Here is a 17,347-nt window from a genome sequence, read left to right on the forward strand (position 1 = left end):
ATTAGTCTTAATTTCATAGCTCGTGAGATTGTGGCAGTAATAAAACTGCTGCTATTGCGTGTACCAGAAATGTCCTGGACGCATTCCTTATGCTGTGCAGGGCTCACCACACATCTTCATGTCTCTTGTACTCTGGCAGGAACAGCCTACCTTAGGTGGTGCTAAACAGGGACTTTTATTGCAAACCTCCCCCTCTATTTCTTTCACTTTCAGCTAAGGTTCTTCATTCTTCACTGGTGTCAAGTGCAGATCCATCCCCCTGCTAACCCACAGTGTCGTCAAAAACTCCTGCTTTAACTCAAGGGTGCCAAAAAAGGATATGCTGGGGGTTGGGGACTGTATACTCATTTCTGAGAAAAGGCAGGAATAAAGGGAAGTTTTTTCCCCTGTGGCATTTGCCACTTCACCACAGGAATCCCCGTCCCTGCATTTTCAAGAACATTGTTGATTTTTGAGGTTGCAGTGCTCAGAATTTTCCCGGGGAATGTAAACACTTGATGATGACAGCTTCGGGTAACAAAAATATCATCTAACAAGCAAACTGGGCTGCCAGCCTCCAGAAGGGAAACATGGACACAGCCTGGAGAACTGCTGCAGCTGTACTGCACCTTCAGATTAGACAGTCAAGAGCAGTTTGTTTATTTAACTCGTTTATTTTCCTGCCCCGGTCTGTTCTTGCTCAGTTATCATTCACACTTATTTCCTAGATTTTCTTGTCCAAAGAGCCCCAGGTAATTTACAACGCATAAACTATGGTAATCATGAATGCAGAACATGAGTGTGCTTTCCACACAATTATTATATGGTGAATGGCTAATGTATATTTTCCCTTTCATGGGTCATAAAGCACATTGCAAATGTTAATTTGTTAAATCTCATGCAGAATCCCTCTAAGGAATATGTCACTCATGTTAAACCATGAGATTAGCAGTAATGTCTCCTTGTCAGTCAGCGGCAAATTTTATTTTTCTCCCACAGACTAAAAACCTTTCCACTTTATGTTCAACTGATTTCTGTGATTTACACTGCCCTTTACAAAACCCTTCTTCATTTCTCAGAGCATGGAGAGAGCCCTGACTTTCAGATCTGCATCTCAGATCATTAAAATTCACCAGACAGCAACATGCAAGGAAGAAAACACATCTCTTGGAAGTTCATGGCTACAGTTTTCCATGTCAGTAATTTCAGTGGGGTGCTTTAGGCTATTTTCCTCCTATTCTTTGAGACTGAAATCACTTGATTTATCCCTGTATAAAAGGCAGCCTTCTTTACTATGTAAATAATTAACCATCTATAGAAATGTGTGGGTTTGTATCCTGTTCCTGCAGACATCGTACATACAAAATTCTCTTTGGAGACATCTGAGAACTTAGGAGCACTTAGGGGAGGTTGTCCAGAGAGGTGGTGGAGTCTCTGTCCTTGGAGATATCCAAAAGCCATCTGGACATGGTCCTGGGCAACCAAATGTAGGGATTGAGCAGGGAAGGTGGACCAGACAACCTCCAGAGGTCCCATCTAACCTCCACCCTATTGTCACCATTATTAATATGCAGGAACATATATGAATGCAGAAATACAGGAGCATATGTGGGCACTGAGGAAACAAAATGTTATTTATATCCAGTGAGTTTAAGGCAATATTTACTCCTGTTCTGGATTCAGATCAATATTTAGAATTCAAGGAGCCTAGCGACAGAGCATCCAGTTGATGGGTTCTAAGCTAAATTGGTTGTAGTGATTACTTTGAAATACAAACTAGATGTCAAAGGATTAAGAATGAATTGGGGGAAAAGTACAATTTCTGATTTTCATCCAGGTGTTTCTCACAGTGTTAGAAAATGGTTCTGATTTTAAGGTGAGCAAAGTTTGCCAAAGAAAAGAATGGTATTGCTTGGATTGTGTCTTATAAAGAATAAGAAAGGGTGGTCAGCCATAAACACCTCTGTGAGAGGAAGAGACCTCCTCACAATTACAGCTCCTGTACCAGCTGCTGCTACAGTACCTTCCTCATTGACTTCCACGTATGTCTTATGGATAACATTTGACAGCACCAGAGATTTTGCAAACGACATTGCAGAAAGATCAGCTTTTGATTCGGTGAAGATGTCAGTCATCCCCATCTCTTGTAATACCTCATTGAGGTTAAAGGTGCCTTCAAGCTTGAACCGGGGGAGGTATACCTCCACTGTTGTCTCAAACATGTGCTCTGAAGAGGCCCACAGCATTAAATTTTCATAGGTCATTGTGCTTTCAATCTAGAAGATGGGGGGGAAAAAGAGCTTAAAATAGGCGGGCAGCTTTGAAAAGTTTAGGTCTTTACCCAGCCTTAATTCAGATAAACAACTTTCAGCCACAGCCCAGGATCTATACTGCCTTACCTGCTCCAGCCCACTGGTAGATCCATCATCCGTGTCACCTGGCAGCAGGATGATCATGCTCAATGACTTCTGAGCATAAGGGAGTTCAAGGACCTGAGCACTCATCTCCTCAATGTAGCCTAATTTAAATGTGCCTTTCTGATACATCATCTGCACAGGTTTTTTCTCATTCTATTTAAAAGAAAATTATACAGTTACTTAAGCAATACAGCTCTTAACATTTAAACTTACTATAGGTGTAATATCAGTAGTCAGGGTTTCAGCAGTAATTGCTGTTAGGCTGAACATTTTTCTTTATTTTGTTGCATCTACACTGACGCACAAAACATCAGCTTTGCCATGCATAAATAAAAGGGATAATTCTTTGAAAAAATAGCACTGCAAGAATCAAGCTGTCATTTATCAGACTGATTGTTGAGACAGGAAGCAATAAATAGGTTAAGAGCAAAATCATAGCATTTCTCAAGCATCCTCTTCTAGGTCTTGTTATCTTGCCTTTTATGTGATGGGGTTATCAGAAAGCTTTATAAAGGTTCAAGTTTCCTTTTACAGTTAGATAACTTCTTAGCTAGCTTCTAAAGCGGTGAAAGAAGACTTTTGTTAGATGACACACTTTCAGCAAAAATCCTGCTAGTATTGACTATCATATGAAGAAAAATCTATACAGCTTCTCTAGTTTTTCCTACTGCAGCAGTGCACCAAATGTTCTCAGCTGTAGACCATTGCCAATATCCCTAATCAAAGACATATTTAAAGTCACAGATGTAAGTACCCAATATGACAATTTCTTAACAATGTCTTAACAGTGGAATGCAACACAATAACTAGAAATATATGTTTTTCTGATCTTTTCCTTTGATATATGAGGAACTCTCAGAAGAGAATTTTTCCCATACAAAGCTCTGCAACTTAAGATCAGACTTAAATCTGTTGGGTTTTTTTCTTTTGTTATGGATGAGAACAAACAGAATACTGGCACAAGTATGGAAAGAAGACAAAACTGAATTAAATGAAAGTAAATGTTTTGGGCTGTCTTTTTGATAATGTCTATTAGACTTAAAGGGCACACACAATACTTGGAGGAACGTGCTTGTTAAAGAAATAAATTTGCAACCATATTGACAATAACTTAGTTAAACAATGAAGGATTTGGTGACATCCCTAACACAGAAAAAAAGGGCTAAAAATTAAAATATATTTAAAATAAACTTTCAAATGTTGCAAATACAATTAAAAAAATGAAATATCCTATAATAATTTCTCCTTTTTCAAATTGCAATTGCATTTTTGTAGTTTGTTACTATCTGGGTTAGTGTGTTTTGTCTGTTTTAATCTCTCAAATGCATAACTAATGTTAAATTGTATTGAACTTATAAACACTGGGATGACCCCTTAGAGCCTATATGAAATGGGATGTTCAGATCTGCTTTCTATGCATGACAACTACTTGTAATGACTAGTATGTTCAAAAGTGCTAATCAGGGCTAACACTTGCATTTTGCCAGTCACCAAAGCAAAACTCTGAGTTGTTGCAAATTCTGAGTCTTAAATATTTTTTCAGTACAGATTATGCTTTTCTGTGAAAAACCCTCCTGCCACCTCTACCCAACAGGAGACGCAGGTTAAATTCCCAGCACACCCACACCTTACCCAAATGAGCCCTGGACATTGTGCTTTGATATTATGCTTGCTACAACACTCACAGTATCTAGGGTAAATAATGTTAAGATTTACAGAATATAGATGTACCTGATTCAGTTTAAAATCTCTCTGTACTGTTTTTTGTTCCTCAAACTTGTGTTCCCAGGATGCTTTGAAGTAGATTACATTCACCAGCACCAGCAATGCATGTGCATTGATCACACCAGGAGCAAAGAGTTCCTTGATTTTACCTAAAGGAAATTTTGGAATACTCAGTAAATTGTTAGTTGTCATTAAGACTCTGTACCAAGACTTAATTAGCTGTCTGTGAACTTAGTTTTGGAGAAACTTAGAAATCCAGTTCTTGGTTTATTCAAAGGACAGGGACAATTTAGGCAAACAAATGGTAGATTCCTCTGCACTGTTACTAGCCAGGCAGGACAGTGGGGAGTGGGGGTCACCAAATTAGTCAACTGTCAGTGACCATACGTATGTGCCAGGTGACATTAACCCAGGGAAGGAGGCAGCACAATAAATCACATACTTCGGGTTACATGAGGGCAACTTTCCTTTCGCACCAAGCACAGCAGTTAACCAACTGTAGAACTTTTGACTTTCTATACAGAGGCTGAAGTAGGAGTTAGCAGGTCCACAGGCTTCATATGAGCACCCAGAGCAACGATGACTCCTAACCCTGTGCAAGGTGGTTCCTGAACCTTCATCCCTCTTACTGGGAGCCAACTGGGGTTAACACCTCTTCCCCACACCAGTCACAGGCCACTCTGTCAGTACAAGGACAGGTTTGGTCAGGAGATGGGCAACTGAGAAATTACAGAAGCCTTCAAATCTGTTTGCCTGTCCCCCAGTAAGCTCTGGTTTATGTTCAGCTAGATTTAGAAAATTTTCATCCTGGTAATACTGCAGCTCTGGCAAAAACTAAAGGAAAATGGCATGTATCATGTTTAGTCTGATCATCAAGAGCCAATGACCCCTGCTAGTCTATTAAGGGAAAGAACTATCACTTGTGATAAGGAGTCTTGCTGGTGGTCACATCTCTTGTCTTTGTGGGCATTGCTCTCTATATAATCAGCTCCTCAGTCGTCCTCCTCCCTGCTCCACCCCAGGCTGTTCCCAGTCCCGCCATGAACCTCACAGCCTCCATCCCCTGCTGTCCTGTATCTGCATTTGTGGCTGTTCACGGAAGCAATTTGTCTGGTCAATCCTTATAGATATTATTGCAGTTATCATGCCAAGCATAAGGGTGAGAATACAAAATTCTTTGACAACAAACACACCTTTAATTCAGAAATAATTTAGCTGATAACTTACTCAAGTGTTTCAAGAGTGGATGGGAAGGCAAACTGTCTTTAAACAGCATAAGACTGAACACCCAGATATAGGAACAAGTCTTTGCTTTTCATACCCTGGAATTTCTTTTGTTGAAGCAGTGTAAAGAGGCAGTGATAGTATGGCTATAGTTTTACTTTGTTTTACCTTGTGTCTCACTTTCAACCCAAGTGTTAATTTTCATTCTGGCAGCTTCAACAGCACCATGAAAGTCCACTGTTTGCAGCATTGCTCCATACAGTTCCTTAGAACACATTAGAAATTTCTGTAAAGCAAAGTAGGAATTATTAATTAGTCAAATCTGTTAAGAACTTATTCCTTTTTGAAAGAAATCAATGGTTCAGAATTATTTTAGAAATGGTGAAGGACCTGTTGACTCCATAAGGCAAAATTTCATTTTGGAAACATTAACTATCTGAAGTTTATTCACAGAATCTTTGAAGAAGAGATAATTATTCTATGGCATATGCAAAAAAAAAAAAAAAAAAAAAAAGAAGTAATTAAGTAAAAAGAAAGCCCAAAGAAAGTCTTCCCACAGAGAACCACATACCTGAGGTCCAGATAAAAACAACAGATTAGAGAAGATGCAAGATGTGTTGTTTAATGCTTAAGTATCCAAATCATTCAACAGAAATAATTGACAGAAAAGCAAAGATGTGACTATCAATTTATCCATACTAGGTAGTCTAGAGACCACTCTGTCATTCAGTAGGAAAGGAGTAAGAAGTTCAGCACAGTAGCTCTACTCAGCAACTGTATAACATCAGTGATGAGCCCTCTCCAAGATTACTGCTGCCCAGACGTGCCACTTGCAAGCCCACAAGTAGCTCACAGAGAGTTTGAACAGGCCATTTTTGGCTGCAGTCACGGCTCTGGCTCAGTGTAGACATATGCCAAAAGCGAACAGACCCCTGCTTTATTTTCACTCTATAGCCATTGATATCCACCGGGTGGTTTTTCTTTTAACAAAAGAATTGAAAGTGGACACTTGTCTCTCTTCCAGCAGCCCCAAGAGATACAGGCTCCAAGAAGCACATGAACTGCTCCAATATACACGTGACGGGGACAACAGCGAGGATCACAGTTACAGGGAAGCTTGAGGTCAGAGCCACAGCAGTTAGCAGATACAGGTAACTTACCTGCTGGAGTACAAATCCTTGTTGTATAAAGAGATTGTTGGCCAGGGTTAAAACATATCTTTCACCAAGGTTTTGTAGTTGTAACAGCAGCGCCTGGAACTCTTTATGGTTAAGGTCCCCATCCCCGTTACACTGGGAATATTACAAACACAACATTTATAACAATTCCTCCATATAGTTTTGGTTGTTAGTTTGCATCCTAATTAGATTACACTATAGAGCTAACTCCTGCTGTACTGAATTTTAAGTCCAGCTAGTCTAAGCTTTGTAGCCTGGTCCTCCTGCAGATGAGATCACTGAAGGCTTTGGTATTGACTTCATGGAAGACTTGGCCCTTAATAAAGTAACACCTTGTATCAGGCATTTCCTAGTGAATTAGGCAGACTCCGTGCATGTGATCCTGACTCCCTCCAGTGGCAGATCCAGGGTTTTATACCTGGTAGCCTGCTCTGGAGTGAAGGAAAGGCTCGGGTGCTCCCCATCCAAGGACCCACCTGCAAGAGGGAAGGCTGTCTCTCCTGGCTTCGTTCTGGCCCCATTTCTGGGGCTGCGCTCTCAATATCAGATCCAAGGCTCATTCTTCCTGCAGTTTTCTTGACATGGAGCACCTGCAGTTGAAGATGTGAAATTATAGTCACTGTAACTGGGATAAAAGCATTTTCCTTGTTTAAAAGATTTGCTATACTGTCCTAGATAAATGGTGTAGATTTATGAAAGATATTTGCTCAGCTTCAGTCAGGCTGAAATGACAAACTTGAAATTGTTCGTATACCCATGTTCAAATTCACATTTTTATATTAGCAAATGAAGAAGAACTTGCTCTTAATCTCTAAAAATGTTATTCTCCACTACCTCAAAATGTTTGCATTTCATTTGTATTTTTATTGCTACAGTTGCCTTAAATTTCAAAACAAAAAGTTGCCTCGGGCAAAGAGATAAAAATAGTTTTCTTTGAAAACATCAGAACTGTCTTTTTGCAATCATTCTTAATCTTTGCATCAGCTTAGGAGATATATCAAAACCACAGTGCTCTTAATGGAAAACGGTCCTTCTTTCTAATGTGCAAATATCTCACTGGAGAATTTCCAGCAGCTTCTCCATTAGAATAATGTTGCATCATACGTAGACTTAATCTTTTTTAGTGAGGATACCGGATCCTCATTGCTTTCCTAAAATAAGCAAGATTCCCTGTGTATTGGGTTTATATGACAAGGTTATGGTAGCCAGGGGGCTGCCGGGGTGGCCTCTGTGCAAGGAGAGCAGGGGCTGTCCGCATGTCGAACAGAGCTGGTTCCAGCCAGCTCCAAAACAAGTGGACCCCGTTTGGCCCTGACAGTAATTGGTGAGTGATGTCCCTGTCCCTATCTGTACCCACAAGTTCTTGCATCTTATTTTCTCTCCCTGTCCTTGTTGAAGAGGAGGAGGGAGAGAGTGGCTGGGTGGGCACCTGGCAGCGGCCAGCCAAGGTCAACCCACCGCAGCCTGGGAACCGTGAGGAAGGCAGCCGGACTGTGCACGTGGCAGTGTTAGGATATAATGGATGAAGATCTACCAGTACAGAGCCAGCTACTGACAAGAACCTCTGCCTTGAGATTGTTGGTTTTTCCCTGCTCATGGGCACAAACAAGAGTGTAGAAAGCAGAGCTTGCACTGCGGGGAGTACAGGCGCAGGGATTGGAGGGGTGGCCTTTTTCACCTCCTCCCTGCCCACCTGGGTCCCTGTGAGCTCTGCTGGTGAGACATTTTGACTCTTGAATGCCATAAGCAATAAGTGAGCTAACACTTCCAGCTACCCAGGTGCAATCTCTTCAGGTTTCTGCAACTCTCCCCACTACCCACCCAGATTCACACTTTCAGGATTCTCATAGCAATCAGGAGAGGAAGCGCCTGCCTGTAATTTTGAAACAAAGTCTGACATTGTGGCAGCAGGCTGGGGGAAAGCCAGGGTCCCCCACTGTGCTGTATCTCCTCCTCTCATTCAGCTCTCTCCATGCTCCCGGGTCTGCAGGGGGGCATGGTGCGACTCACACAAGCAGACGGCAAGGATCATAGCTCACCAAGCACAGCTGTGAAGGCAGCATCTGTGCTTGTATTCCTGCTTGTTTCCTACAACACGCTTGCACACGTGTCGTGCTAGGATGCCAAACATTTCCATTAAGGGAACAGCAAGCAATGTGGAAGCATCTTGGCATGTTTCATTAATACTTACTTTTTCTATCTGAGCAGCAGTGTTGTTCTTTGCACCAAGGTAGACCAGGGCCAAGGCAACAGAAATGCTCATTGGAGAGAAGACAATGTTTGTGTCCTCTGCGTTTCTGTTGAGTTTATTGTAGAGATCAAGGCAAAACTCAGTAACTGGTCTAGAAATGGAGCCCATCATGAAGCAGCTGCTGACTGGGGGCACAAAGGAAAGAAGAAATTTAATGCAGCTTGGTGCCTAGCTAGATCACACTGTGAAGCATCTGTCTGCCCTGAGATTGTCGCATAGTTGGCTGCTAAATAATAGAAGTTTTATGAATTCTGAGAGTTTGAAACAGCCAACCTTGCACACATCTGTCAGTCTATGATACACAGCAGGAGCAAGGACACAGTGGGTTTGGAAAAGGGACCCACGCTCAGAACATACGTGAATTCCTCAGAAAGGATCATTTTCCTGTCTTATACTATTGTGTATCTTATTTCAGATCATGGTATTGAAATCAGTCAACTGTGGATTAACATCTTCCTTCTCCAAACTGGTTTGATGTATGCAGTTATGTCAACTCTTTCCTCTTGAAACATATACGACAGAAACTTGGTGACAGTAACTACTCCTGCATATAACCATGTCTGGTAACCACAGCTGTGGTATGAAGGTTTCAAACAACAGGCTTATAAAAATAAAAATGCTGTTAATCATATGTTTTCATATATGAAAAAATGTCATTAACAGCTATGGAGACTGAACTACATATGGAAACACGAACATTTTGAAATACACTTTTTTCCTCTTCATGACTTTTCCAGGAGCCACATAGTCAAGCAGGAGACACAATTAAAAAATTCAAGCAAAGAAACTGTTCAACAGCCCTGAAAATAAGTCTGCACATTTCTGCTTAATGATATGACAAGATCTGTGTCACTCTTTCCTTTTGTACTAGAAACATTACAATCTGATACATTTCCCACAGGTTATTTACATTAAATCCATTCTGTTAAGAACAAATTGGGACCAAGTTCCAGCTTGGTCCTTGCAAGCAGGAGGCCATCTGAAAAAGAAAAAAATGGGTTTAGAGACTCCTTTCCTATCCCTTAGGAGAAGAATTATAAAACTGTTGTGTGGGTACCAGTGGGATCACATGAGCTTTTCTGGAATCACTGTACCCAAAAAACCCCACATCACTTTCAGTGTCAAACAAATGATATTTTGGACAGCACACCACAAATGTGTGAAAAGCAAAGCATACAAACCTGCTTGCTTGTAGACACAGAGATGAGTAGCTGTGGCTGGTGATCCAGAAAGGTGCTTTACTTAGGGGAAAATGCACAGCCACAGTATGGAGAGCAGGCCCTCGTGTCTCCCGCGGCACAGATCTGGCTGGTTCCAGCTTTCAGCCTGCACTGGGACGAGCACGGGTCGGGTCCGTAGCAAGCTGCCAGACCTCCTCTCAGTTGAAAAGATGGGAGAGTGAACAGCCGGGTGGGTATTCCCACCGCCCACAGAAGGCCACGGCAGAGCAGGCGCTCTTTCTCAGCCCTGTGCTGCCCAGCTGCTGCAGCCTACAAGGCCAAGTTATGTGAGGAGCTCCAGCCTGCGTCACCAGAAGGGTGGAGAAAGGCTGGTGCAAAGCTGAACTTCAGCACTTTTTACCAGCTGAGCCCTTGTACAGCCTGTCCTGGGCTGTTGGCATCCAGCAGCCCCTTTGAGGGGTCGAGGGCCTTCTTGGGAAGGGGCTGCCTGGTGATGGGGACATCCATCCCCTTCCAGCCAATGCTCTACTGACACCCAGCACTCCCACCAAGGCACAAGCTCTTCTACAACAGCCACAGTCCTCTCCTCACAGAAAGCCTGACCTTCCCAGAGTTCTCTTTACTGAAAGAGCTACTCAAAATGTCTTGCGTTGTCCTCAAGATGCAAAATGCATGCTACCTCTCACTCAGCCATGAGCCAGACACAAACTTTGCATGAAAAGCTGGAGCTCAGGTGCCAGAAGTTACCAGGGTGTTGGGAGTTGTTGTGGCTCAGCTGAGATGCAGCATTTATCTGGTCAAGCCATCTTAGCCCACAGCAAGTGCCAGACAATGGGAATGAACTCTAGACCCCAGGAAAGCAGACTTAGCCTAAGACAGATTTCTGCAGTGGCTTGGAAGAGCTGAAAAGTCAAGTTGCTGAATATATGAAGGTGCCACATGTGGCAAATGCAGGCGCTTCTTGACCTTTTGACTAGCTTGAAAAGCATAACAATAATCAATGCTTCATCATGTTTCTGACTGATACTCTGTGGAAAGAATCTGCAATGCTGAAAGAAAAAGCTCATACATGTTTCATACTGAGATGTTTGTTTTACCCTGAAGTCCCAAAGTACTTAGCATAAAGACCTATTACAAATGGGCAAAACAGAGGAGAAATACTCAAAAGGTTCTCTGAACAAACAAAGTAAAGATGAGCTATATCTCATTAATTCTGAAAACAGCTGTTCTAAGCTCTGCTGTTTGTGTCTTGGTATGAAACACGGTTTTCATTTTCCTTTTAATAACACAGTCATCTTACCACAAGAAAAAGACATTGCACTAAATAATAATTTCTATTTTCTTCTACCTTTATTACATACTATCCAGAAGCTTCTGAAAACAAAACTCAGTGCTTCTTTAGTGCTGAAGTTTCTATTGCTTCACTTCCACACCTCTTGAAAGATCTGAACTGGAGCTGTGAAATCATTCACCACAAATGTAGGTCATGAGACGTATTGTAGGTGTGCCCAAACCTCCGAACCAGTCAAGGAGAAAAAAAGAGTTAATAAACTTCCTCATTAGGAAGGAGGCACCTCCACCCTACCCTGCAGGGAGAGAACTGACTGCCAAGCATGGAGGGAGAGCCCAGGAGCTGGGAACAGGTTTTAAAAGTGAGTGCCTGGTGTACTGAGGTAGCCACTCCTTTAGAAAACACAGCAGGCTGTCTTCAGGGAGATGTTCAGGTGCAAACACTATGGCCAGCTCTGTGGTTTTGTGAGTGGGAACTACTTAGAGAGCTGCCCTGGAAACCCAAAGCAAGGGAGGGGAGGTGTGGGCTGGTGGAGAAACTTTCTTACTGCAGATTGAAAGGCTTTAGTAAGCTTTCTTAATCTAAATTGGTGCAGGCACAAGTGTATGAATGATTCCACACCATAAAGCCATGTGTGTAATCCATGTAATCATTCAATCAGTGAGAGTTTTGGAGTTACTGCAAGGACAGTGGGGTTCGGAGAACAACAAATGGTAATGTTACTTTTAAAAGGTCTTGGAGTGGTAAGGAGAGAAGATATAAGATCAGAAGAAGTGTGCCAGGAAGATCATAGCTGCCGTTCTGCACTAGCCAAAGTGTCTGCACTGAACATTAACAATGGCGCAGGCAGCAAGCAGGGTTGGGGCTTTACTGCTGATGAAGGGAGATGCTTTGCACGATGGTTCAGTAGCTTTTAATATAGTCTGTCAGATGGAAATTGCTGGCGCTGTTATACGTGAGAAAGAAGCTACCCAGGGAAAGAGCTTTCTTCAGAAGAAACCACTGTATACCCGAGACCTTGTACAGATGACAAACTTCTTCCATGGCTCTGTGAAATGAAGAACACTCCTCTTCTAGAACTATTCATGATCTGTTCTCTCTTTACAGTTCGTTTTCAGCTAAGGGTAGATGAAATAAAGACAAAAGCTCTCAGAGAATAAAAAGCTGTGCTCAAAACTATCGTAATTAATAGGTGTATTAGATTATATTATGCAGTCAACAAGAGGAGGCGGTAAATAAGGTGGAGAGGCTAAGAGCACTGTAGCCTTGTTTTTAAGGTAATTCTGTATTTAATACAAGGTAAGCAAGAAGGAACCTGTTCTCCCTGATGCCACATGATTATTCTCATTTCATGTTTCACTTATTCAATCTGACTCCCATTAAGGTGCTTTAATGCACATTCGCTTCTCATGCACAAAGAAAGACAGACTTGGCAGAAATGGCATGTGTCTATCCTAGAAAAGGAGCACATGCCAGATTGTACTGTCTCCTCACATGAAAAATCAGTGGTTGGTAGAAGTGACTTTCTTATTTTTCATGACCATCCATAAAAAAAGACATTTCCAAGTGTTTCTGTGATGATTTGGAGTGAAAGTGACAAACAGAAATGAAATTCCCTACAACACAGAAATTGTAATCATCCCTATGTGACACAAAGCATTTCCAAAGTAACATGCTTTAAATTAAAAATCAATACATTTCAGTACAAAATAACTTCTCGAGGGAAATGTCACCAAGTTCATTTTCCAAACAATTTAGCCTCTCAGGCTGCTACTTTTATGCCAGAACAGGCTTTTCCTGACTGTTTTTTATTATTTTGCATCAGTACTTACAATATCTTTTCCACTTCTTTCTAGGCCAATTATTCCTGCATGAACAGTCATGGATGTACCTTGGCCTGTTACAGGCTGTACAGTGGCAAGATGTTTGGTATGCCTCTGTGCAGCTGCACAGGCTTCTCAGCAGGCTTTTAAACGTCGTTGCCAAACCCAAGAGCTAATATGTTGATAGTGAAGACTAGCACTCCCACTAACAAAACAAAATCTGAATACCACTCCACCCTTCCTATTTTATATAGTCATTCTTTAAGAACATAAACAGTCCCCCAGCAGCAGGGATCAGGGTACAGGGAAACGCCTAAGCACCCAGTCAAAGAATTCCATGCCCTCTCTCTCTTCTAGTGACCATTTCAAGGCTTTTTCTTGTGTCATGGAAATCTGAGTAAAGAAGGGAAATTAACCTGTATCTCCCACTCTGTAGGTGAGTTTGCCCAAGCCAACAGCACCATCACTTCATGTGAAGCCCATTTCTACCCAAGTGGGTAGAGGTGCTCTGAAAGAGCCTGCCCTTCAGCCCTTCTGGAGATACAGGCAGAAAAGCCTCTACTTTCTGGTATAAGCCACTGATCTGATCAGTCATGTGGTAATTAGAGCTTTCTGGATGGGCAGAGATGTCCTGAGGAAATTTCAGCTTCAGAGATCTGTGAAATTTAGGCAAGAATCTTTACATTCATAGATTTGGATATGTGTTCCTAAATTCCCCATCTATGTCCCACTGAAGACCAGCTCCCTTTGTGTGAACTCTTGAGCCTGAATTTTAGCAGTGTGTTTTGCTGCCTGCGGCTTGTAAAGGTATCTCCCCCCTCTGTCCCATCTGTAAACATGTTGCTTACTTTATCAATCTGTAAACTGCTTTGGATCTGCCAAAAAAAAATCACAAGTTATTGGGGAAAAAAAAAAAATAAAAATAATTGTTTACCTTATTGCCTGAAGAGGTTAAATGAAGAGCACAACAGCTGATCTCGGGAGCACGTTCTTGTGAATACTCTATTACAAAAATCTTGCACTCTCTTGTGGGAAAGTTCAGCCTCTAACCACTTGATGATAGCAGTATGTGGCAATTTAATGCAAATGCCATCAACATGAAGTTTGCTGCAGAAGACTGGTTCCCCTATATCTAGCAATATGCTAATAGTATTTCTCTCATAGCTGCCCAACAAGTTTGGCAGGCGGTATCTGCTGGCAACATCTGCTGATTGCAATGCCAAGTCACCCTCAGCTGGAAAATTGGGCATTAACCCTAGAGATCCGTGGCTGTACTGCTGTGTGTAGTCCCTTTCAGATTTGACGGGGTCTGGCCTGCCCACAGGGGTGTGCAGGGTTCACGCCAGGATTCAGAGAAGCCCTGTCTGGAGCAGAGCTTGCTTGCAGATACAGAGCAAATGAATGGGAAATGAATGAGCTTTATGTTGCCTACAGCCATCTCTCTCTCTCAGGTAGGGAGTCAGCTTTATGTGTATGGAAGGAGCTTAATTAGAGAGGGGAAACAAGTATTTCCTTGAACTGTAACAGGAATCCCCAGCCAGGGGGTATTCTTTTAAATCACTGGAGTTAAGAATAAAAGAAGGCCGGGAGTGGTTGATGACATAGGTTATGTCTCCAGCATAAAGTGAGAGGGAAGTAAAGAGATGGGAAGCATGGAACTGCACCAGCACAGTGTTTGATCTCCCCAGATTGGCACCACTTAGCTCAGGTGCAACCTTGGGTTATGGCAGCTGGACTCAGGGGTAAAAATTAAGTTCTCTAGGGTTATATGTGCCTTTGCAGCCCTGAAATTTTTCTGTCTTTCCTTTCTCACCTCTTATTTTTTCCTACAAAGCATAAAACTGGCTTTGGATTCATAGGATATTTGAGGGATCAGACATGGTGAATGGGGAAGGAGGAAAGAGGAAGAAGGTCTCCCAGCACCATCTTGCCCTTCCCACACTTCCCTTCTAGTGCTGAAGCTGGGCCACCCTCTTCCTCAGGCACAGCTCCCACCAGCTTTGCTGTTCCCTGCTCCTCTGCCAAGGTCTCAGCCCAGTTGCCCAGGCTCCAGTGCCCATCCAAAAAGAGGGATTTGTAAACAATGCAAAATACAATGATAAAATGAGTGTTCTTGTTACCCCTATTCTTTTCCTCGTTTTTTTTCTTTTTAGTTCCATCTGCCATTCACTTCTTTGTTTCTCTTTTTCCTTCCTGAATGTTTCTGTTGTGTTTCTTAGTCTTCCTTCTCAGTTCTGTCTCTTTTTCTGTTTGTTTTTTTGTTGGTTTTGTTGTTTTTTTGGGGTTTTTTTTGTTTGTTTGTTTTTTGTTGTTTTTTTTTTTTTCAATTTATTTCTGCACGTTGCCATATCATGTATCTTTTCTTCTGCTGCTTTTATGAGTCCTAGCCTCTTTTCAGTGACATTCTAAGTATTTTTAGTACCTTTCATGACTTCCCTTCTTCCAATCTCTGTGCTTTCTCCCTCCTATATTAACACAATTCCTCCATTAATTTATTTTACTTGCTCTGTACACGTATTCCCTCAGAACTTCCTTGGCATCAGTTTAACTGCTTTGCCTCAGGAAATGTCAATGTATGTGCAAATTCTGCCTTTTCTAGGCCCTTAGGATAGTATATTCAGGGTTCAAAACTGTACTGCTTTTCCAGTGGGGCCAATTGGCTCTATGTAGCATTTTTCAAGTGTCAAAACCAAACTGCTCTTCCCCACAAACAAAACATTAAGAGGTTACCACAAGACATTAAGAGGTACCCCTTCTCTTCTACAAAATACTGGGAGCAGGAAGTGGGCAATGACTGTGCATCTGAGCAAGTGAGGTGATGACTAGACACATAACACTGACATTTGCAACTGCCTGCAAAAGCCAGCCACAACTTGCTTTGTTCCATCAGGGCCATCACCCATCACTGAATAGTAATGCTCTGTTGAAAGGTGAGGTGGAGCAGCTTGGTGATCTGAGCAAGTCCTCAGCTATGTTCACTTTCTCCATTGTAACCAACACCTTTCAGCACGTAATACACAAGCTCCCACACACGTTTTCCCATGTCCTCCCATGCAATTTCTTGCCCAAGGCCCAGAGGACAGCACGGGTGGAACCGAGCAATAGACTGTAACAGCATTTCTCACAGCAGCAGGAGCTTCACTGATACTTCTCCCTCACCTGCTGCAAGATGGATAGGCTTCATAGTGGGAGTGGTAGAGAGAAGAGGCAGAAGTGAAAAATGAACCTGAGCTTTTCATGGGTAAGCTACCCTGTGTATAAATGACCCATAAATGGGCTTGCCTTCTGTAGACTAAGACAGCTTTGTATCTCTAACATCTGCTTGCCTTGCATAGGCTGGGATACCTTGGCATTAGTCAGGAGGTGCAGAAAGATGTGCCCCACCCCAAGGCAGTGTTTCTCTCTGCTTTCATGGGATAACCCTTCCTGGAAAAGCTACCACAAGGAACTCTCTGAGAAGATGTGCTTACATAAATTTGTGTGGATGTGCTAAGTGCTCTGGTCAGCATTTAAACAAAGTATGACCTCCACTGAATGTAGACTGGCTCCTGGACTGGAATGTTTTCAGAACCTGAAAAAGCTGAGAGAGTAATGTCTGAGTTTTTCTCCTTCAGGAAATCTCATCCAGTCAGAAAAAGAGGGATGGGGCAATCTGCCAGAGGATTTTTATCAGTCTAGAAGACCAGCACAGATGTAGCAATAAGTGTGACATGGCTGCTGGACAACTGGAACTACCTGACAAAGAGTCAGTGCTCAGACACAAACTGTACAGACTATAGGCAACTAGTCTATCTTGCCTAGGTATGGCCTGCCTGTGGAGCTGCCTGGTCAGTCAGCAACCCCGTGTGCAATGCCCTGACCCACCTCCTACAGAAGAACCAGTAGAAACCAGCGACGACAGCTCTGGATAACTCTGATCCCAGCCTCCAAAATAGATCAGACAGTGACAGGGTGTATAAAACATTTCCCAGTCATTCAGCTATCACTGAAGTTACTGAACTGGTAAAGATCTTCGCAGGCAATTCCTTTTCAGACAGGATGGACTGAAAAGAAATTGTTATATTTTGCATTCTTCTTCAGACTACTATCCATGTTATCGTGACACCTGACACATATCAGGAAAGACCCCCAGAGGTCTGCAGGATCTCACCTCCCATTGTTTCTGGAGGGAGTTTGTCCCTTCAGTATCTCCAAAGATAGGGGCCAATGACTTCAGTTAACCCTCTGGTATTAAAATGTGTTAGAGCCCATTAAAGGTCCACAGAAGGTAGGAAATTG

At 42.4% G+C, this 17,347-nt stretch overlaps 1 protein-coding gene across 4 annotated transcripts; it reads right to left on the reverse strand.

Annotated features, from left to right (window-relative positions):
* Positions 1 to 637: 637 nt before the first annotated feature.
* On the reverse strand, positions 638 to 17,263 carry LOC104361390 (serpin B12). Of its 4 annotated transcripts, none has more exons than XM_032992003.2 (8): positions 16,934 to 17,263; positions 8,715 to 8,899; positions 7,000 to 7,113; positions 6,506 to 6,637; positions 5,514 to 5,631; positions 4,128 to 4,270; positions 2,379 to 2,549; positions 638 to 2,255 (listed from the first exon to the last, which is right to left on the reverse strand). In XM_032992003.2, exons 1-8 carry the CDS (start codon positions 17,031 to 17,033, stop codon positions 1,851 to 1,853), a joined length of 1,368 nt encoding a protein of 455 aa, XP_032847894.2. In that variant the 5' UTR covers positions 17,034 to 17,263; the 3' UTR covers positions 638 to 1,850. The 4 variants fall into 4 exon arrangements, with proteins under 4 accessions (XP_032847894.2, XP_032847895.2, XP_009965820.3 ...); XM_032992004.2 differs by lacking the exon at positions 16,934 to 17,263 and adding an exon at positions 14,004 to 14,765; XM_009967518.3 differs by lacking the exon at positions 16,934 to 17,263 and adding an exon at positions 9,956 to 10,230.
* Between the last annotated feature and the right edge of the window lie 84 nt (positions 17,264 to 17,347).

This window comes from Tyto alba, unplaced genomic scaffold, assembly GCF_018691265.1.
Source record: "Tyto alba isolate M040663 unplaced genomic scaffold, T.alba_DEE_v4.0 Super-Scaffold_48, whole genome shotgun sequence".
Classification (NCBI taxonomy): domain Eukaryota; kingdom Metazoa; phylum Chordata; class Aves; order Strigiformes; family Tytonidae; genus Tyto; species Tyto alba.